A 23,596-nucleotide genomic window follows, 5' to 3' on the forward strand; every position below is an offset into this window, starting at 1 on the left:
AAAAGAAACTGAATCAGTAATCGAAATCTCCCAACAAACAGGGCAAAACCAGACAAAGACTCCACTAAAAAAGAGAATTACATGTAGGACAATATCTCTGATGAACATGGATGTAAAAATTCTCAACAAACTTCTATCAAATCTAATCCAACAGTATATTAAAAGACTCACTGTACACGATTGAGTAGAATTAATTCTTGGTCTGCAGGAGTGGTTCAATATTCATAAATCAATCAACATGATATACCACATTCATAAAAAGAAGGGTAAGAACCATCTGATCCTCTCAATAGATGCAGAAAAAGCACTTAACAAAGTATGACAACCATTCATGATTTAAAAAAAAAAACCTCAACAAAGTAGGGTTAATATAATAAAGTTCATTTATGAAATGAACTCAACATAATAAAGTTCATTTATGAAAAGCCCATAGCTAATACAATTCTCAATGGGGAAAAAACTGAGAGCTTTTCCTCATGGTCAGGAATAAGACAGGGATGTCCACTCTCACCACTGTTATTTAACATAGTACTGGAAGTCGCAGCATCAGCAATCAGACAGTGAAAAGAAATAAAAGGTATCCAAATTGACAAGGAAGAAGTAAAACCTTCACTATTTGCAGATGACATGATGCACTATATAGAAAACCTGAAAGATACACCAAAAAAAAAAAAACCCCACCAGAATTGATACATGAATTCAGTGAAGCTGCAGGATACAAAATCAACATACAGAAATCTGTTGCACTTCTATTCACCAATAATAAAGCAGCAGAAAGAGAAATCAAGAAATCAATCCCATCTTCAATTGCACCAAAAACCATAAGATACCTAGGAATAAGCCTAACCAATGGGGTAAAGGGTCTGTACTCTGAAAACTATAGAACACTTATGAAAAAAAATTGAAGAGGACACAAAGAAATGGAAAAATATTTCAAGCTCATGGATTGGAAGAACCAGTACTATTAAAATGTCTATACTACTCAAAACAATCTACACATTTAATACAATCCCTATTAAAATACCACATGCATTTTTCACAAAGCTAGAACAAACAATCCTAAAATGTGTATGGTACCACAAAAGATCCCAAATAGCCAAAACAATTTTGAAAAAGAAAAGCTAAGCCAGACTTCAAGTTATATTACAACCCATTCTGAACACCTGTGAATTCAACAGGTGATCTAAGAAAAGAATAGCTATAACTCTACGAAGAGAAAAACAATCACTTTCTGCAAGGTGGGAGAATGACAAGACAGAAAAACTCACCTCAAAAAAGAGAACAAGAGGCAGTACTTCCAGGGACCCAATCAGTATGGACATAAGTAAGATGTCAGCACTAGAGTTCAGAATAATAATTATAAAGATACTAGCAGGGCTTAACAAAAGCATAGAAGACAGTAGATAATCCCTTTCTGGAGAAATAAAAGAACAAAAATCTAATCAATTGTAAATAAAAAAGGCTATTAATGAGACGCAAACAAAAATGGAGGCTCCAACTGCTAGGATAAATAAGGCAGAAAGGAGAATTAGTGATACAGAAGATAAAATGATAGAAGAATAAAGAAACTGAGAAAAAGAGAGATAAACAACTACTGAATCACGAGGGGAGAATTTGAGAGATAAGTGATACTATAAAGCGAAGCAATATTAGAATACTTGGGATCTGAGAGGAAGAGGATAGGGAGTAGGGCAGAAGGTATATTTGAGCAAATTATAGAAGAGAACTTCCCTGCTATGGGGAAGGAAACAGGCATCCAAGTCCAGGAAGCACAGAGAACCTCCCTCAAAATCAATAAAAATAGGACAACACTCCAACATATATTAGTGAAACTTGCAAATCTCAGAGACAAAAAGAAAATCCTGAAAGCATTCTGGGGATAAGAGGTCCATAACCTACTCAGGCAGAAACATTAAACTGGCAGCAGAAGTATGCACGGAAGCCTGGCAAGTCAGAAAGGACTGGCATGATATATTTAGGGTGCTAAATGAGAAACATATGCAGTCAAGAATACTTTTTCCAGCTGGAATATTAAAAATAGAAAGAGAGATAAAAAGCCTCCAGGACAAATATAAACTAAAAGAATCTGTGATCATTAAACCATCCCTGCAAGGAATACTAAAAGAGATCCTTTAAGCAAAGACAGAGCCCCAAAGGAACAAATATCAGAAAAGAATAGAGACAATATACAGAAACAGTGACTTTACAGGTAATACAATAGTACCAAATTCATATCTTTCAATAATTACTCTGAATGTAAATGGATGAAATACCCAATTCAAAAGACACAGGGTATCAGATTAGATAAAAAGCAAAATCCATCAATATGCAGTCTGCAAGAGATTCACTTTAGACCCAAAGACACCACCAGATTGGAAGTGAGGGAGTGGAAACCCATTTATCATGCTAAGGGACATCAAAAGAGAGCTGGGATGGCAACCTTTATATCAGACAAATTATATTTTAAACTGAAGATTGTAATAAGACATGAGGAATGACACTATGTCATACTTACATCATATATCCAACAAGAAAATTGAACAATTGTAAATATTTATGCCCCTAAGATGGGGGCAGCCAATTATATAAACCAATTACCAAAAAATTAAAGAAACACATCCAAATCAACAAAGAAGTCAAACTTTCACTCTTCACACATGACATGATATTCTATATTAAAAACCCAAAGACTCCACCCCGAAATTGCAAGAACTCATACAGGTTTTCAGCAAAGAAGCAGGATATAAAACAAAGGCACAGCAATCAGTTGCATTTCCATGCGCTAACAATGAAAACAAAAGAAAGAGAAATTAAGGAGTTGATCCCATTTACAATTACACCAAAACCCATAATATACCTACAAATAAATCCAACCCAAGAGGCAAAGGATCTATACTCAGAAAACTATAGAAGACCCATGAAAGAAATTGAGGAAGACACAAAGAAATGGAAAAACATTCCATGCTCATGGATTGGAAGAACAAATACTGTGAAAATGTCTATGCTACCTAGAGCAATCTACACATTCAATACAATCCCTATCAAAATACCATTAACTTGGGGCACCTGGGTGGCTCAGTTGGTTAAGCATCTGCCTTTGGCTCAGGTCATGATCTCACGGTCCTGGGATCAAGCCCCACATTGGGCTCCTTGCTCAGTGGGGAGTCTGCTTCTCCCTCTCCCTCTGCAACCACCTACCCCCAAATCTTGCATTCTCTCTCTCATTCTAAAAAAAAAAAAAAATACCATTAACGTTTTTCACAGAGCCGGAACAAAACAATCCTAATATTTGTATGGAACTAGAGAAAGCCCCAAATGGTCAGGAGATTGTTGAAAAAGAAAATCAAAGCTGGGAGCATCACAATTCCGGACTTCAAGCTCTATTATAAAGCTGTAATCATCAAGATAGTATGATACTGGCACAAAAACAAACACACAGATCATTGGAACAGAATAGAGAACCCAGAAATGACCCTCAACTAATTTGACAAAGCAGGAAAGAATATCCAATGGAAAAAAGACAGTCTCTTCAACAAATGGTATTAGGAAGATTAGACAGCCAAATGCAGAAGACTGAAACTGGACCTTTCCTTACACCACACACAAAAATAGTCTCAAAATGTATGAAAGACCTAAATGTGAGACAGGAATCCATTAAAATCCTAGAGGAGAATACAGGCAGAAACCTCTGTGACCTTGGCTGTACCAACTTCTTGCTAGATACATCTCAAAGGCAAAGGAAACAAAGGCAAAAATGAACTATTGGGACTTCATCAAGATAAAAGGCTTTTGCACTGCAAAGGAAAATAGTCAACAAAATGAAAAGACAAATGGCAGAAAGGGAGATGGTATCTGCAAATGTCTTATCAGATAAAGGGTTAGTATGCAAAATCGATAAAGAATTTATCAAACTTAACCCCCAAAGAACAAATAATCCAATCAAGAAATGGGCAGAAGACATGAACAGACATTTCTGCAAAGAAGACATCCAAATGGCCAAAAGACACATGATAAATTGCTCAACATCACTCAGTATCAGGGAAATACAAATTAAAACCACAATAAGATACCACCTCACACCAGTCAGAATGGCTAAAATTAACAAATCAGGAAATGATAGATATTGGCGAGGACATGGAGAAAGGGGAACCCTCTTATACTTTTGGTGGGAATGCAAGCTGGTGTAGCCACTCTGGAAAATAGTAGGAAGGTTCCTCAAAATTTGAAAACAGAGCTACCCCATGACCCAGCAATTGCATTACTGGGTATGTAGTGATCCAAAGGGGCCCCTCACCACAATGTTTATAGCAGCAATGTCCACAATAGCCAAACTATGGAAAGACCCCAGACATCCATCAACAGATGAATGGCCAAAGGATATGTGGTGTATATATATACAATGGTATACTACTCAGCCATCCAAAAAATGAAATCTTGCCATTTGCAATGACACGGATGGAAGGGTATCAATGTTAAGCAAAGTCTTTCAGTCAGAGAAAGACAATTATCATGGTTTCACTCATGTGGAATTTAAGAAACAAAGCAGAGGATCACAGGGGAAGAGAGGAAAACAATAAAACAAGACAAAATCAGACAGTGAGAGACAAACCGTAAGAGACTCTTAACTATAGGAAACAAACTGAGGGTTGTTGGAGGTGAGGGGAGTGGGATGAGGGGGTAACTGAGTGTTGGACATTAAGGAGGGCATGTAATATAATGAGCACTGGGTATTATATAAGACTGATGTATCACTGGCATCTTACCTCTGAAATTAATAATACATTGTATTTTAGTTAATTGAATTTAAATAAAATTTTTTTAAATAATTAAAAAAAGCAAAGCTGTAGTGATCAAGACAATATGGTAGTGGCATGAAAGCAGATACATAGATGAATGGAACAGAATAGAAAACCCAAAAATGAACCCACAACTATATGGTCATTTAATCTTTGACAAAGCAGGAAGGAATATCCAATGGGAAAAAGAGTCTCTTCAACAAATCATGTTGGGAAAACTGGACAGCAACACGCAAAAGAATGAAACTAGAGCACTTTCTTACAGCATACATAAAAATAAATTCAAAATGGATTAAAGACCAAAATGTGAGAAAGGAAATCATTAAAATCCCAGAGAACACAGGTATAATTTCTTTGACACCAGCTGTAGTTACTTCTTACTAGGTATGTCTCCTTAGGCAAGGGAAACAAAAGCAAAAAATGAACTAATGGGACGTCATCACGATAAAAAGCTTCTGCACAGCAAACTAACATCAAACTAACAAGGCAAACAACAACAAAATGAAAAGGCAACCTATGGAATGGGAGAAAATATTTGCAAGTGATATAGCTGCCAAAGGATTAGTATCCAAAATACATAAAGAAGTTAAAACTCAACAAAGAAAAAACAATAATCCAGTTAAGAAATGGGCAAAAGACCTGAATAGACATTTTTCCAAAGACTTACAGATGGCTAACAGATACATGAAAACATGCTCAATATCACTCATCATCAGGGAAATACAAATCAAAACTACAATTAGCTATGACCACATATCTGCCAGAATGGCTAGAATTAACAACACAGGAAAGAACATGTGCTAGTGAGGATGCAGGGGAAGGGGAACCCTCTTACACTGTTGGTGGAAATGGAACCTTGGTGCAGCCACTCTGGAAAACAGTGTGAAGGTTCCTCAAAAATGTAAAAATAGAACTACCCTGGGGCGCCTGAGTGGCTTGGGTCATGATCCCAGGATCCAGGGATTGAACCTGCTTCCCCCTCTCCCTCTGCCCCTGACCCTGCTTGTGTGCTTTCTCTCTCCTTAAATAAATAAAATCTTTTTAAAAAAAAAAAAAACAGAACTACCCTATGATCCAGCAATTGCACTATTAGGTATTTACCAAAAAAATACAAAAATACTAATTCCAAGGGACACATGCTCCCTGGTGTTTACAGCAGCATTATCAACAATAGCCAAATTTTGTTAAGAGACCAAACATCCATCCACTGCTGAATGGATAAGGAAGATGTAGTGTGTGTGTGTGTGTGTGTGTGTGTGTGTGTGTGTGTGTGTATTTGTGTATATACATTTATGTATATGGAATGTACAAAAGGAAAGTTAATCAGCCAAAGAAGAATGAAATCTTCCATTTGCAATGAAGTGGATGGAGCTAGAGAGTATCATGCTAAATGAAGTAAGTCAGAGAAAGACAAACACTGTATGATTTCATTGATATGGAGAATTTAAGAAACGAAAGAAACGTGGGAAAAAAGAGGGGAAAACTAAGAAACAGACTCTTAACCATACAGAACAAACTGATGGTTACCAGAGGGAGATGGGTTAAATGCGTGACAGGGATTAATGAGGACACTTGTGATGAGCACCGGGTGTTGCATGTAAATGCTGAATCATTACATTGTGCACATGAAATAATATTATAAAGTAGGTTAACTAACTGGAATTTATTTATTTATTTATTTATTTTTAAAGATTTTATATATTTATTTGACAGAGAGACAGACAGCCAGAGAGAGAACACAAGCAAGGGAAGTGGAAGAAGGAGAAGCAGGCTTCCCACCAAGCAGGGAGCCCAATGCGGAGCTCGATCCCAGCCTGGGACCATGACCTGAGCCAAAGGGAGACACTTAACAACTGAGCCACCCAGGTACACCACTAACTGGAATTTAAATAAAAACTTGGGCACCTGGGTGGCTCAGTTGGTTAAGCAACTGCCTTAGGCTCAGGTCATGGTCCCAGAGTCCTGGGATCAAGTCCCACATCGGGCTCCCAGCTCCATGGGGAGTCTGCTTCTCCCTCTGACCTCCCCTCTCATGCTCTCTCTCACTGTCTCGCTCTCTCTCTCAAAATAAATAAATAAAAATCTTTAATAAATAAATAAATAAATAAAAACTTAATTTTAAAAAGTAGAATGAGAGGTGCCTGGGTGGCTCAGTCTATTAAGCATCTGACTCTTGGTTTTCGGATTGGGTCGTGGTCTCATGTGCCGTGGGATCAATCCCTGTGTTGGGCTCCACACTCAGCTGGGAGTGTACTTGAAGAGGCTTTCCCTCTGCCCCTACCACCCACTCATGCACGCTCTCTCTCTCCCCAAAATGAATAAATAAGGGGCTCCTGGTTGGCTCAGTCAGTTAAACATCTGCTTTAGCTTGGGTCATGATCCCAGGGTTCTGGGATCAAGTCTGGAGTCAGCTCCCTGATCAGCGGGGAGTCTGCTGCTCCTTTTATCCAGACCCAGCTTGCGATCTCTCTCTCTCCCAAATAAATAAAATTTAAAATAAATTAATTAATTAAATATATTTTTAAAAATGAATGAAAATGACAAGCCACAGACTTAATAAATATTTGCAAGACACATATCTAAAAGAGATTTATATTTGGAATACATAAATACTAATCAAAATTGAATAAGGAAACAAAAAAAGATAATGGCTAAAAAATTGAGAAAAGTTTTTACATCCATTTGACCAAAGAAGTTATACAAATGCCTAACAACCACATGAAAGGCTTAATATCATTAGCCATTAAGGAAATGACAATTAGTGTGATACCACTACATACCCACTAAAACGTCTATAGCTAAAAAGACTGATATACCAAGTGTTAGAGAGAATCTAAAAAAACCAGATCCCACAAACATTGCTGATGAAGAAAATATAGTACAATCACTATGATAGATCACTTGCGAACACCTCAACAAATGATACATACACTTAGCATATGATAGAACAAATTCAATCCTAGGAATCTTCCCAAGAGAAAACCTATGTCTAAACAAAGACTCCCATGGGGCGCCTGGGTGGCTCAGTGGGTTAAGCCGCTGCCTTCGGCTCAGGTCATGATCTCAGGGTCCTTGGATCGAGTCCCGCATTGGGCTCTCTGCTCAGCAGGGAGCCTGCTTCCTCCTCTCTCTCTCTCTCTCTGCCTGCCTCTCTGCCTACCTGTGATCTCTCTCTGTCAAATAAATAAATAAAATATTTAAAAAAAAAAACAAACAACAAAGACTCCCATGTGAACACTCAGAGCATTGTTTTTTTGTTTTTGTTTTTTAACTATTTTATTTTTTTAATTTTTTATTTTTTCAGAGTAACAGTATTCATTATTTTTGCACGACACCCAGTGCTCCATGCAATCCGTGCCCTCTCCAATACCCACCACCTGGTTCCCCTAACCTCCCACCCCCACCCCTTCAAAACCCTCAGATTGTTTTTCAGAGTCTATAGTCTCTCATGGTTCACTTCCCCTTCTAATTTCCCTCAACTCCCTTCTCCTCTCAATCTTCCCTTGTCCTCCATGCTATTTGTTATGCTCCACAAATAAGTGAAACTATATGATAATTGACTTTCTCTTCTTGAGTTATTTCACTCAGCATAATCTCTTCCAGTCCTGTCCATGTTGCTACAAAAGTTGGGTATTCATCCTTTCTGATGGAGGCATAATACTCCATAGTGTATATGGACCACATCTTCCTTATCCATTCGTCCGTTGAAGGGCATCTTGGTTCTTTCCACAGTTTGGCGACCGTGGCCATTGCTGCTATAAACACTGGGGTACAGATGGCCCTTCTTTTCACTACACCTGTACTTGAGGAACTATAGAACACTCATGAAAGAAATTGAAGAAGACACAAAAAGATGGAAGACCATTCCATGCTCTTGGATCAGAAAAATGAACATTGTTAAAATGTCTATACTGCCTAGAGCAATCTATACTTTTAATGCCATTCTGATCAAAATTCCACCGGTATTCTTCAAAGAGCTGGAGCAAATAATCCTAAAATCTGTATGGAATCAGAAGAGACCCCGAATCGCTAAGGAAATGTTGAAAAACAAAAATAAAGCTGGGGGCATCACGTTACCTGATTTCAAGTTTTATTACAAAGCTGTGATCACCAAGACAGCATGGTACTGGCATAAAAATAGACACATAGACCAGTGGAACAGAGTAGAGAGACCAGATATGGACCCTCAACTCTATGGTCAATTAATCTTCGACAAAACAGGAAAAAATATACAGTAGAAAAAAGACAGTCTCTTCAATAAATAGTGCTGGGAAAACTGGACAGCTATATGTAGAAGAATGAAACTCGACCATTCTCTTACACCATATACAAAGATCAACTCAAAATGGATAAAAGACCTCAACGTGAGACAAAACTCCATCAGAATCCTAGAGGAGAACATAGGCAGTAATCTCTTCGATATCAGCCACAGCAACTTCTTTCAAGATATGTCTCCAAAGGCAAAGGAAACAAAAGCGACAATAAACTTTTGGGACTTCATCAAAATCAAAAGCTTCTGCACAGCAAAGGAAACAGTCAACAAAACAAAGAGGCAACCCACGGAATGGGAGAAGATATTTGCAAATGACAGTACAGACAAAAGGTTGATATCCAGGATCTATAAAGAACTCCTCAAGCTCAACACACACAAAACAGACAATCATATCAAAAAATGGGCAGAAGATATGAACAGACATTTCTCCCATCAAGACATACAAATGGCTATCAGACACATGAAAAAATGTTCATCATCACTAGCCCTCAGGGAGATTCAAATGAAAACCACATTGAGATACCACCTTACACCAGTTAGAATGGCCAAAATTAGCAAGACAGGAAACAACATGTGTTGGAGGGGATGTGGAGAAAGGGGAACCCTCTTACACTTTTGGTGGGAAAGCAATTTGGTGCAGCCTCTTTGGAGAACAGTGTAGAGATTCCTCAAGAAATTAAAAATAGAGCTTCCCTATGACTCTGCCATTGCACTACTGGGTATTTACCCCAAAGATTCAGAGCATTGTTTTACATAATTACAAAAAAGTGGCAACAATCCCTATGTTTCCCAATGAGTGAATGGGCAAACAAATTGTTGGACATCCACACAACGGAATACCCCTCAGCAATAAAAAGGAAAGAACTAGTGATACAAAAAAACAACATAAATAGATCTCAAATGCATAATGCTAAGTGAAGGAAGCTAGACTCAAAAGGCTGAGTTGAGAAAGCTGGATTACAGAGTAAAGATTAACCAAAACAATTTTTTACTCCAAAGGCTGTAAAATCAAAAACATTTTTAAAATCAAAGACATTTTTTAAAGATTTTATTTACTTATTTGATGATCACAAGTAGGCAGAGAGACAGGCGGGGGTGGAGGTGGGGAGGCAGGATCCCTGCTAAGCAGAGAGCCCAATATGGGCCTCGATCCCAGGACCCTGAGACCATGAACTGAGTCAAAGGCACAGGCTTAACCCACTGAGCCACCCAGGCACCCCAATCAAAGACATTTTTAACAACATGAAAATAAAAAGTTTTAAAAAGTAATGACCAAACATAATTCAAGGTTTTTCATACTGAAAATACTAGAATTACTCTGAAGAATTTATATAAACTAGGTGCACAAAGATAATCCATCAATTTGGTGCTAAAAGGCACCTTTATGATGATTAATTTTTCAGAATTTACGTGAGAGAATAATTCGGAGGCGACAAGTTTGAGAACCATATGCAAATTAAATTGTATCTGTAGACACTATATGACCAGAAAATATACTGGCCCAGGAATCATGCAACTTCAGTTCTAGTTTTGCTTTGGTGATAGGTAGCTATGTCACAATTCACTTCATTAAACTAAGCTTCCATTTTGTAATCTGTAAAATTAGGAGGTTAGACTATTGAAGTCATATGTAAGACCCTTTGTAGCTTTAACACATGTCTATGCCAAAAAATGAACATGGGAAACATTCAAAAATTTTTTATAAGACAGTAGGCGAGGTGGCATCACTATATTCCCTGTAGGGTAGTCTTGTATTGACTTTGGGACTTTTGGTTCTTATGATTAGAAGGTGTGAGACAAAGCCATTTAATTTATTTATAATAGTTATATTTATTTATTTATTATATATTTATTTATTTTTAATAGTTATATTAATAATTCAGGTTCATTACAGACAAATTAGAATATATTTATAAACCACTCTTCTCATCAACATTTTGAGATGAATTATAGCAGGAATGTGTTAAGGTGGTCTGAAAAAATCAATTTTATTTTTGCAATTGATAATCAAAATGAAGGGGTACCTGGGTGGCACAGTAGGTTAAGCATCCAACTCTTGGTTTCGGCTCAGGTCATGACCTCATGATCATGAAATTGAGCCCTGCATGGGGCTCTGTGTTCAGTGTGGAGTGTGCCTATGTAGGCTCTATTTTTAATTTCTTGAGGAATCTCTACACTGTTCTCCAAAGAGGCTGCACCAACTTGCATTCCCACCAAAAGTGTAAGAGGGTTCCCCTTTCTCCACATCCCCTCCAACACATGTTGTTTCCTGTCTTGCTAATTTTGGCCATTCTAACTGTTGTAAGGTGGTATCTCTCTGACTCCTCGCCCCACCCCCTCACCACCCCCACTCTCTCTCTAAAGTAAATAAAATAAACCTTTTTTAAAAAATTGAAGTGAAAGGGGTGCTTGACTGGCTCAGTTGGTAGAGCATGTGACTCTTGATCTCAGGGTTGTGAGTTCAAGTCCCATACTGAATGTACACACTACTTAAATATATATATTATATATATTTAACTAGAAACACTTAAACAATTGAAGTGAAAAAAGCTTAGAAAATTACTGTTACGCCTTGTATGCATGTGCTTAAGGAAGATTACATTATTATTTCACATAATAACTGTCATGCTATATAAGAGAAGAAAGCCCAGCACCCTTTCTCTGAAAACATATATTTTAGTTTAGTAAGAAATTAAGAGTAATATATATTTATTTATATTTATAAAACATAAATCTATAAATATAAAACCATGGTAATGTCAAGCCATCTTCAAATGTCTTTAAGTTAAAACTAAAATTTCTTATTTTTTATAAAAAGAAAAGTTAAAGGGCAAAGAAAATATATTAATCTTCTCAGTCTTTATTGCCAAATGTGTCAGTATATCTGCTTTTATCTCAGTGTTTAAAGTAATTTTCTAGGGACGCCTGGGTGGCTCAGTTGGTTGGACGACTGCCTTTGGCGCAGGTCATGATCCCGGAGTCCCGGGATCGAGTCCCGCATCGGGCTCCCAGCTGCGTGGGGAGTCTGCTTCTCTCTCTGACCTTCTCCTCGCTCATGCTCTCTCTCACTGTCTCTCTCTCTCAAATAAATAAATAAAATCTTAAAAAGAAATAAAGTAATTTTCTAGAATTCCAATCAACATTTGACTTTACTTATTTCCAAAGACTAACTTACTTTAATATGATGTACACCCTTCAGTTTTCCAATCCGCTGCTCAATGGTCCAAACACAGGAACTACATGTCATTCCCTCAACAGAGATGGTGACTGAATCCACACGCATACTTCGATCCATCTTGATTTCTTCTTTACATTCCTATTAGAAACAATGAACTCACTAATTTCAGTCATGGAAATAATCCTTCCTCAACTTTCCCCCCAATTTCTCAACTGAAATTATTCTACAAATAAAATATAGTCAGCATTCTTTTCTCTCATCTCATTTCACTCTCATCTCAGGATCACTGCTTTAGCTATTCCCTTGGAATAGACTTTCTTCTTCCAGATACCTGCTTAGCTAACTTCATCTCTTTGAAGCCTTTACTCAAATCGAATCCCCATAATGAGTTTTACACTGACCATGCTGCTTAAAATTGCAATCCACATCCCTTCCATACATATCCACTCTGATTCCCCTTACATCTGCTCTATTTTGTCTTTTTTTTTTCATAGAACTTATCTTCTAATATACTCCATAATTTACTTACTGTGTTCATTGCTCATTACCTGCTTTCCTGTGGTGGTTTCAAAATGCGCTCACAAATTCTTTGTTACTCCTTTCAAAAGGTGGAATTTGGGGCGCCTGGGTGACTCAGTCGGTTAAGCATCTGCCTTTGGCTCAGGTCCTGGGATCGAGCCCTAGATCAGGCTCTCTGCTCAGCAGGGAGTCTGCTTCTCCCTCTCCCTCTGCTTGTGTTCTCCCTCTCTCCCTCTCTCTCACTTGTTTGTTCACTTTCTCTCTAGCAAATAAATAAAATCTTCAAAAAAAGAAAAATGAGGTGGAATTTAACTACTTTCCCTTGAGTGTGACCTGTACTCAATGACTTGGTTTCCAACAAAATATGGTGGAATAGACAAGGTATAACTCCCAAGACTGGATCATAAAAGGCAGGCACTATGGGAGAGGGGTAAAAGTCACTGTGGATTCCTCCTTGTCTTTTCTCTTGAATGGCCCAAGCTGGGGGAAGCCATCTGCCATATCATAAGGACACTCAAGCAGCCTTAGGGAGTGGTTCACGTGGCAAGAAATTGAGGCCTCCTGTCAACAGCCCTGTGAGTGAACCATCTTAGAAGCTGGTATTTCAGACTTAATTAAGCCTTTAGATGCCTGAGGCTCCAGTAAACATACTGACTACAATCTTGTGAAATACCCTGAACCAGAACCACCCAGCAAATCACTCCCATATTTATGACTCACAAAAATTCCAAGACCATAAATGCTTATTGTTTCAAGCCACTGAATTTTTTTTTAAGATTTTATTTATTTGACAGAGAGAGATCACAAGTAGATGGAGAGGCAGGCAGAGAGAGAGAGAGGGAAGCAGGCTCCCTGCTGAGCAGAGAGACTGATGCGGGACTCAATCCCAGGACCCTGAGATCATGACCTGAGCCGAAGGCAGAGGCTTAACCCACTGAGCCACCCAGGGGCCCCTAGCCACTTAATTTTTAGGTAATTTCTTACACTGCAATAATTAACTAATACATGTACCACAGGAATGAAAATTGTATGAAGGCAAGAATCTTTTGTCCCCACTAATAACTAATTTGAATCACGTGAAATTGCCATTGTTGCATATCAAAATAGTCAAATACTGCCATTTTCATATAAATCAACCTAATATATCCCATGGAAACAGTGTTTCCCCTGGTGAGAGGAACTAAATGGTTAGGGGATAAGGGTGGAAAAAAGAATGTTTAGTATATAACCTTTTATACCTCTTTTTAAAGTTGAGATATAATTGACATAACATGGTATAAGTTTAAGGTGTACAATGTGTTGGTTTGATACGCGCATGTGTCTGTGTGTGTGTGTGTGTGTGTGTGTAGTAATAGGATTACCACCATTAGCTAACACCTCTATCACATCACTTGTCATTTTTTTTTTTTTGTGGTGATAACAATTAAGATCTAGTCTCTTCTGTATCTTTTAAATTTTGTAACAGGATATATTATCTTTTCAAATACACACAGTAGACCTGAAATAATAGAAAACAATAATAGGGAAGGGAGTTTATAGCTGAGGCATTCTGAAAATCCTGTTCTTATTTGGAATGTTAAAAAAGAGATAAACCTTAGATTTTGAGTGAAATAAGTCAAGCAGAGAGAGTCAATTATGGTTTCACTTACTTGTGGAGCATAAGGAATAACATGAAGGACACTGGGAGATGGAGAGGAGAAGGGAGTTGGGGGAAATCAAAGGGGGAGACAAACCATGAGAGACTGTGGACTCTGAGAAACAAACTGAAACTGAGGGTTTTGGAGGGGAGAAGGGTGGGGGGGTTGGGTGAGCCTGGTGGTGGGTATTAAGGAGGGCACGTATTGCATGATGGAGCACTGGGTGTGGTGCATAAACAATGAATTTTGGAACACACACACACACACACACACACACACAAATTTAATTTAATTTAGAAAAAAGAATACATGTTAAAAATTTAAGGGTAACCAGTAGAAGACTAGAAATAGAATATAAAGCTTCCAAAACAGTAGAATAATAAAGAGAATAAAGAAGGCGCCTGGGTGGCTCAGTGGGTTAAGCTGCTGCCTTCGGTTCAGGTCATGATCCCAGAGTCCTGGGATCAAGTCCCGCATCGGGCTCCCTGCTCAGCAGAGAGCCTGCTTCCCTCTCTCTCTCTCTGCCTGCCTCTCCATCTACTTGTGATTTCTCTCTGTCAAATAAATAAATAAAATCTTTTAAAAAAAGAGAATAAAGAAAATTAAACCAAACCACTAGACAGGAAGGAAGATAAATGAAAATTACAAGAAAAGAAGGAAGAACATATTTTTATAAAACTCTTTTGTTTAAAGGGTAAAGTGAGGGGCGCCTGGGTGGCTCAGTGGGTTAAGCCGCTGCCTTCGGCTCAGGTCATGATCTCGGGGTCCTGGGATCGAGTCCCCTATCGGGCTCTCTGCTCTACAGGGAGCCTGTTTCCTCCTCTCTCTCTCTGTCTGCCTCTCTGCCTACTTGGGATCTCTCTCTGTCAGATAAATAAATGAAATCTTTTAAAAAAAAAGGGTAAAGTGAAATGATTATGATAAAAGCAGCACTAGATTCAGGCTTAAGAAATTATTCAGGGGGCGCCTGGGTGGCTCAATGGGTTAAAGCCCCTGTCTTGGGCTCAGGTCATGATCCCAGGGTCTTAGGATTGAACCCCGCATGGGTCTCTCTGCTCAGCAGGGAGCCTGCTTCCCTTCCTCTCTCTCTGCCTGCCTCTCTGCCTACTTGTGATCTCTGTCTGTCAAATAAATAAATAAAGTCTTTAAAAGAAAAAGAAATTATTCAGGAAAAAAGAGAGACTTCCCAGTGCAGATCTGAGGGCCTCTTAGAGCACTACAGATTACTCATGTTTAGGTAAATTAGGGGGTATTAATTAGAAGATGATTAATTATGTGGACATTTGGAAAAATTTTATTTGGAAGAATATTAGCTCAATGTAAAGAACTTGCAAATTGTATAGATTTTCAAAATAAATCTTTTTGAAAAGATCACAAATTATGTAGAAAGTACCGTTTTGTATGAGGGAGAAGAGAAATACTGAAGTAAAGTAAAACTGTTACCAAACCAATGATGAGCAGGAAGTAACCAGTTATTATGAAGATGCTATTACTTAAAATTGAACTACAAATAAAAATACAAGTCTTGGGTCCAATAAAATTAATCCAGTATTCATTAGGGGGTCTCCATGCCCTTGGATAAAGATCTTATAGTGTGGCCATAATAAAAAATTAGACACCAAAGTGTTTCTCTTAGACTTATTTGTCAAAATTAACAATGGCCTACTACAGAACTCAAAAGGGGGTTTACGGGGCGCCTGGGTGGCTCAGTGGTTAAGCTGCTGCCTTCGGCTCAGGTCATGATCTTGGGGTCCTGGGATCGAGCCCCACGTCGGGCTCTCTGCTCAGCGGGGAGCCTGCTTCCTCCTCTCTCTCTGCCTGCCTCTCTGCCTGCTTGTGATCTCTCTCTGTCAAATAAATAAATAAAATCTTTTACAAAAGGGGGAGGGGGTTTACAAATACCAAGATTTACATTGACTCTATTTTGCCCTAAAAGTCATTTCTTTGAAAAATGCTAAACTACAGGAGGGAAATTTTTTAAAAAAATCAAAACACTGTGTGGGGCGCCTGGGTGGCTCAATGGGTTAAAGCCTCTGCCTTCAGCTCAGGTCATGATCCCAGGATCCTGGGATCGAGCCCCACATCGGGCTCTTTCCTCGGCGGGGAGCCTGCTTCCTCCTCTCTCTCTGCCTGCTTCTCTGCCTACTTGTGATCTCTGTCTGTCAAATAAATAAATAAAATCTTAAAAAAAAAATCAAAACACTGTGTAAAAATATCTCTAGAAGGACTCACAAATAATCATAACATTAGTTACCTCTGAACTAATGCTTCTGCATTTTGAATTATGTAAATACAAAACCAATTCAAAATAAATTAAATTTACAAAAAACAATTACTAAAATATTTCTTTGCAATAAATTTATTCCATGTGGAATAAAAATAATTACTACATCATCTCAGCTTTGCTAAGCTCAGAGAAACAAACAGAAATTGCTGCTGAATCTCATCCTCTGCTTCTAACAAAGCAAATAAGTAGATTCTTCTTACTTTGACTGATTTCACTGGAGCTTTGAACAAGCGGACCACCAATATAATTTCCAAATAGCTAAAACCACAGAATTTCCTTGGGGATAAATTGTTTTCAAATGTTAACTGGTTTTTAGCACATATTTTTCATTATATATATATTCTTCTTTGAGATATAATTCATACGCTATAAAATTCACCCTAAGACAAACAATTCAGTGTTTTTTAGTAATATTCACAAGGATATGCAACCATCATGACTATGTAACTGCAGAACATTTTCATTATCCCTAAAAGAAACTCCATACCCATCATCTACAGTCATTCCTCAGTCCTCTTACATCTACTGGCAAAAATGAATCTACTTCCTATCTCTATGGATTTGTCCATCCTGGTAATTTCATAAAAATGGATTCATTCAATATGTGTGGACTTTGTGTCTGAAATTCCTTCACTTAGCATAATATTTTTAAGGTTTAACAATCTGTACTTCGTTTTTTTTTTTTCACTTTCCTGATGGCATCTTTTGAAACAAAAAAAAACCTTAATTTTTATGAAACCAAATTTATCAATTTTTCTTTTGTTGTTTGTGCTTATGATGTCCTATATATAAGAAACCACTGCCACACTGAAAGCCATGAATATTTACTTCTATGTTCTAAGAGTCTGGTAGTCTCACTCTTACATTTAGGTCTTTAAATCCATTTGAGTTAATTCTTGTACATGGTGTGCAGCAGGGATCCAAGTTACATTCTTTTACATTGGATGTCAGCTTCTCCCAGAACCATTTTTTAAACAGCTTTACTGAAATACAATTCACATATAATTCACACATTTAAGGTGTAAAATTCAATAGGCATTAGTTACATTCACAGGTATGTGCCACCATTACCACAGTCAATTTTAGAACATTTCTGTCACCTCAAAAAGAAGCCTGATAATCTTTAGCTATCACCCTCCCACCTCCTAAGGCCCCCACCCCCACTGCCAGGCAACCATTAATCTCTGTGTCTGTATAGATTTTTCTCTTCTGGACATTTCATGTGAATGAAATCACATATAATATGTGGTCTTTTGTGACTGGCTTCTTTCACTTAGCATAATGTTTTCAAGGTTCATCCATGTTGTAGAATGTGTCAGTGCTTCATTCCTTTTTACGGCTGAATTATATTCCATAGTATGGATATACTATATTTTGTTTATCTATTCATCAGTCGACATTTAGGTTGCCCCTGTCTTTTGGCTACTAAGAATAAGGCTCCTAAAAATACTTATGTATAAATTTCTGTGTTTTCATTTTTCTTGGGTAATACTTGAGTGGAACTACTAGGTCTGAGAACTCTCTGTTTTAATTGAGGAAATGCCATAGTTTTCCAAAGCAGCTGTGCCATTTTACAGTCCTACTAGCAGCATATGAGGGTTCCAATATCTCCACCTCCTCACCAACACTTGTTATTATCTGATTTTTCTTTATTTTAACCAATCTAGTAAATGTTAAGTGGTATCTCACTGTGGTTTTGATTTGCATGTTCCTGATTACTAGTGATTTTGAACATCTTTTCTTGTGCTTACTGGCCATTTGTATATCTTTTTTGGAGAAATGGCTATGTGAGCCCTTTATCCATTTTTTAAAAGATTTTATTTATTTATTTGAGAGACAGAGATAGAGAGAGAGCACAAGAAGAGGGAGCAGCAGAGGAAGGGGGAGCAGCAGAGAGGGAGAAGTGGGCTCCCTGCTCAGCAGGGATCCCCACATGGGGCTTGATCCCAGCCCAGGAACATGATGAGATGAAGGCAGACACTTAACCAACTGGGCCATGCAGGCACTCCTTTTTTTTTTCCTTTACCCATTTTTTAATTGGGCTTTTGAGTTTTTTGTTGAGTTACAGAATTTATTTATATATTCTGGATATTAATCTCTAATCACATATATGATTTCCAAATATTTTCCCCTATTCTGTGAGTTATCTTTCTACCATCTTGATAGAGTCCTTTGGTGCCCAAAAGTGTTTAATTTTGATGAAGTCCAATGTATTTCGTTTTTGTTGCTTCTAGTCATTTTTTAATTGAGATATAACTTATATATAGCATTATATTAGTTTTAGGTGTACAACAAAATGATTTGATACATGTATACATTGTGAAATGATTACCATAAATTTAACATCAATTATCATGAAGTTAAATTTTTTTTTCTTATGGTAGAAACCTTTACAATCTACTCTCTTAGCAGCTTTCAAATATACCATGCAGTACTGTTAACAATAATCACCATACTGTATATTATATCCCCAGAACTTAAAGTTTATATCTTTTGACCACCTTCACCCATTTCATCCATCTCCAACACCCACATCTGGCAACCCACCAATCTGTTCTCTTTATCTATGAGTTTGTTTGTTTGTTTGTTTGTTTCAGAAGATTCCACATATAAGTGAGCTCATATAAAATTTGCCTTCCTCTGACTTAGCATAATGCTTTCAATCCATATTGTTGCCAGTCACAGAATTTCCTTTTTTTTTTAAAGATTTTATTTATTTATTTGACAGACAGAGATCACAAGCAGGCAGAGAGGCAGGCAGAGAGAGAGAGGGGAGGAAGCAGGCTCCCTGCCGAGCAGAGAGCCCGACGCGGGACTCGATCCCAGGACCCCGAGATCATGACCTGAGCCGAAGGCAGCGGCTTAACCCACTGAGCCACCCAGGCGCCCCCAGAATTTCCTTTTTTAAAAAAAGATTTTATTTATTTATTTGACAGAGAGAGATCACAAGTAGGCAGAGAGGCAGGCAGAGAGAGAGGAGGAAGCAGGCTCCCTGCCGGGCAGAGAGCCTGATGTGGGGCTTGATCCCAGGACCCTGGGATCATGTTCTGAGCCGAAGGCAGAGGCTTTATCCCACTGAGCCACCCAGGCGCCACCACAATTTCCTTTTTTAATGGCTGAATAATATTATGTATATATACACCATATTTACTTTATCCATTCACCCACTGAAGGACACTTAAGTATTTTCCATACCTTAGCTACTGTAAATAATGCAGGGGTGCAGATATCTTTGATACAGTGATTTCATGTCTTTTGGATAAATACCCAGAAGTGGAAATGCTGAATACGGTAGTTCTATTTTTAATTTTTTGAGGCACCTTCATACTATTTTCTATATATTCATTTTTAAATGTAAAAACATAGAAAAGCTGAAAGAGTGGTACCTAGGTGGCTCAATTGGCTAAGCATCTGACTCTTGTGGGGCCTGGGTGGCTCAGATGGTTAAGCATCTGCCTTTGGGTCAGGTCATGATCCCAGGGGCCTGTGATCGAGCCCCACATCAGGCTCCCTGCTCAGTATGGAGCCTGCTTATCCCTCTCCCCCTGCCATTCCCTCTGCTTGTGTTCTCTGGCTCTACCTCTCTGTCAAATAAATAAAGGAGATACAATTTTAAAAAATCATCTAACTCTTGATTTCTACTCAGGTCATGATCTCAGGGTCATGAGATAAAGCCCTGCTTCTGGGTCCATGCTCAGCGGGGAGTCTGTTTGAGATTCTCTTTCTTCCCCTCCATCTCCATCTCCCCTCCCCTTACTTGCAAGTGCACGTTTTTTCTCTCTAAAAATAAATAAATTTTTTAAAGAAAAGCTGAAAGAAAAATTCATCACTAAGCCCACATTCTGTCTTAATTTTATTCAATTTGCATTAATTATGGAATAGTTATATATAGTGTGACTTTATGTGAAATTGATTCATAATTATTAGCCTATTTGTGTTATTTACTTTGTTTATCTTTTATATTTATTTTTACTGGAGTATAATCAACACACAATGTCACATTAGTTTCAGGTATACAACATAGTGATTTAACAGGTCTATACATTATGCTATGCTCACCACAAGTGCAGCTACAATTTGTCACCATACAACAATATTACAATACCACTGACTGTATTCCCTATACTATAACTTTTATCCACTAATACTTATTCATTCCATAACTGGAAGCCTTGTGTTGTTTACTTTTATTTTTTGTAATTTTATTTATTTTATTTTTGTAATCTCTACACCCAATGTGGGGCTCAAACCCATGAACCTGAAGTCAAGAGTCACATTCTCTACTGACTGAGCCAGCCAGGCACTCCCATGTTATTTGCTTTTAAAGTTACAGCTAAAGCTATTACAAACGCGATAGTTAACAATTCAGGTATGTCCATTACTACTTCTTAAACCAGTATTAAATTATTACCTATTTTTACAGAGACTTACAATAGTTATTCAATGTACAGAAATACATTTTGTCTGATTTTTGTTTTTAATGACATGAAGCAGCCTTTATTCAAGGTCAAAAAAAAATCATGATATCTAATGAAGCATACTGCCAAAGATGTTTACATTCTGATAATCTATGATTTACAATCTAATTGTAAAAATAAGTTGTCACTGCCTTATGAAACTCTATCTTCCTTCCTCTAGCCAGAGCAGCTGCTGACAATAGGACAAAATCTGAATCTTTGTATGAATGATAAGTGAAATAAGGGAAGAAGTAGGAGATCTGAATTAGTTTAGAGGAACTATAACTAGCTACTGCAGATCAAAAAAAAAAATCTCCATATGCCTGAATTCAGTATCGTGAATATTCAAGATTTAGAAATTATATTAATATATATTCCCTTTTCCCCTGAACTTTTATTATGAAAAATTTCAACCACACATAAAATCTGTAATAGTACAATGAACATCTATCTGTATATCCTCTGCATGAATTCAACAATGGTTGAATTTTGCTATATTTGCCTTGTTTTTTCTAAAACATTTGAATGTAGTTTTAGAAATCATAATACTCCAGCATTCACTTTCAAAGAATAAGAACTCCTACATAACCACACTATTACTATCAAAGCTAAGAGAATTAATTATTGTACATCATCTAATACAAATTCTCTATTTAAATTTTCCCAAGAGGCCGGTTAGCTCAATTGGTTAGAGTGTGGTGCTAATAAATTTTCTCAAATGTCCCAAGAACATCTTTTGCAGCTTTTATTTTTCCCAAATCAGGATCCAGACAAAGTTCACACACTGAATTTGGTTGTGTTTCTTTTAGTCTCATTTAATCTAAAACAATCCCTCCCCTATCTGTTTTCTCCCATGAAATGAGTTTTGAAGAATCCGGGTCAGTTGCCTTAAGAGACACTATATTCTCTTTTTAAAATACAAGCTCCACTTTGCTAGTTTAAGGGACTCATAGCTAGAATTATACCTCCTAATACCTGTGAAGCCTAGATAGGACAGGAGGTGAGGTACTGAAGGGCAACATAAAGGCATCAGGGACTAGGGAGAGGGTCCCTCTTCGTAGCAGTAATGGGTATAAAAAGGAAAGTAGAGTAACGTCTAAAACAAACATATCCTATCAAAATGTTGTCCACAGTCAGCCCTCACTCTTAAAAAGGAGACACTCTCTTTCCTCTGGTAGCGCATGCATACCTGCCTCCAGGACAGAGCACTCAGACTTAGTACTGCATAGCTCAGATATGTTATGGGTCAAACTGGGCTTTTGAAGGTTGATCAAGGCATACTACCAAAACTGAATTATTCTACTGGAAAATGTCAAGTTCAAACAACAGAACTGGTAACAAACTTTTGGACTATAATACATTCAGCAGATGAAGGCCAGTTTGTGTGTTTATTTAGAAATGTAAAACCGAAATACAGTTTTATTATGAGGTATGTCCCAGACCAAAGTACTGGAGCATCTCTCAGGCTCACTGAGGAACTGAGAGAGACCAAGCAGAAAGGCCCTTTTAAAGTAACTGGATAGGGATGCCTGGGTGGCTCAGTTGGTTAAGCATCTGCCTTCAGTTCAGGTCATGATCCCAGGGTCCTGGGATCAAGCCCCATATTGGGCTCCCTGCTCAGTGGGAAGCCTGCTTCTCTCTCCTGCTTCTCCCTTTGCCTGCTGCTCCCTCTGATTGTGCATGCTATCTCTCTCTGGCAAATAAATAAATAAAATCTTTTTAAAAATAATTCACCTGGAAGTATTTATTGGGGAAGAAGGAATTTCTGAGCACAAATGAAAATTACATTAATACAGCCACATTTATGGCTAAATCCTAATTTAAGCATGTTAAATCATCTATGAATAATATATTTTTCCTCCTAACTTCATAATTCACCTGAATTTTTTCTTCAAAACTCTACTTAAACTGGCCTTTACACAAAAAAGCTCAGAAGAATTCCATCTACCTCATGCTACTCCTATATATACAACTCTAACTGATTTTGTAACAAATGCAATGTCCATCTTTTGAATTTTAAATGTCTCAAGGATAGGGCGCCTGGGTGGCTCAGTGGGTTAAGCCGCTGCCTTCGGCTCAGGTCATGATCTCAGGGTCCTGGGATCGAGTCCCGCATTGGGCTCTCTGCTCAGCAGGGAGCCTGCTTCCTCCTCTCTCTCTGTCTGCCTCTCCATCTACTTGTGATATCTCTCTGTCAAATAAATAAAATCTTTTAAAAAAAATTAAAAAACAAATAAATGTCTCAAGGATAGGTACAAAGTCAGGAACATCTTTTGTAACCTCCCATTGTATTTAGCAAAATGACTCAGAAAACAAAGTATGAGCATAAACAATTAATATGGTATAGTAAAGCACAGGCTTCTGGGAGATCACAATATCAAAGAACAAATCTGGCATGCAGCAATTAGGAATGCAGTAACTCTGAGAACAACAGGAACCAATAACAGTG

At 37.8% G+C, this 23,596-nt stretch overlaps 1 protein-coding gene across 5 annotated transcripts in view; it reads right to left on the minus strand.

Moving 5' to 3' along the window:
• ATP7A (ATPase copper transporting alpha) overlaps positions 1-23,596 on the minus strand; it is a 194,579-nt gene that overhangs the window by 122,874 nt on the left and 48,109 nt on the right. For 4 of the 5 annotated variants that reach the window (XM_082716018.1, XM_082716017.1, XM_082716020.1 and 1 more), the window contains exon 2: positions 12,245-12,385. The exons of the other annotated variant lie outside the window; for it this stretch is intronic. In XM_082716018.1, the coding sequence (XP_082572144.1) occupies positions 12,245-12,385 (141 nt within the window). The remainder of the gene's footprint in view (positions 1-12,244; positions 12,386-23,596) is intronic. 5 annotated transcript variants of the gene reach the window in all.

This window comes from Mustela nivalis (assembly GCF_964662115.1).
Source record: "Mustela nivalis genome assembly, chromosome: X".
Classification (NCBI taxonomy): Eukaryota; Metazoa; Chordata; class Mammalia; order Carnivora; family Mustelidae; genus Mustela; species Mustela nivalis.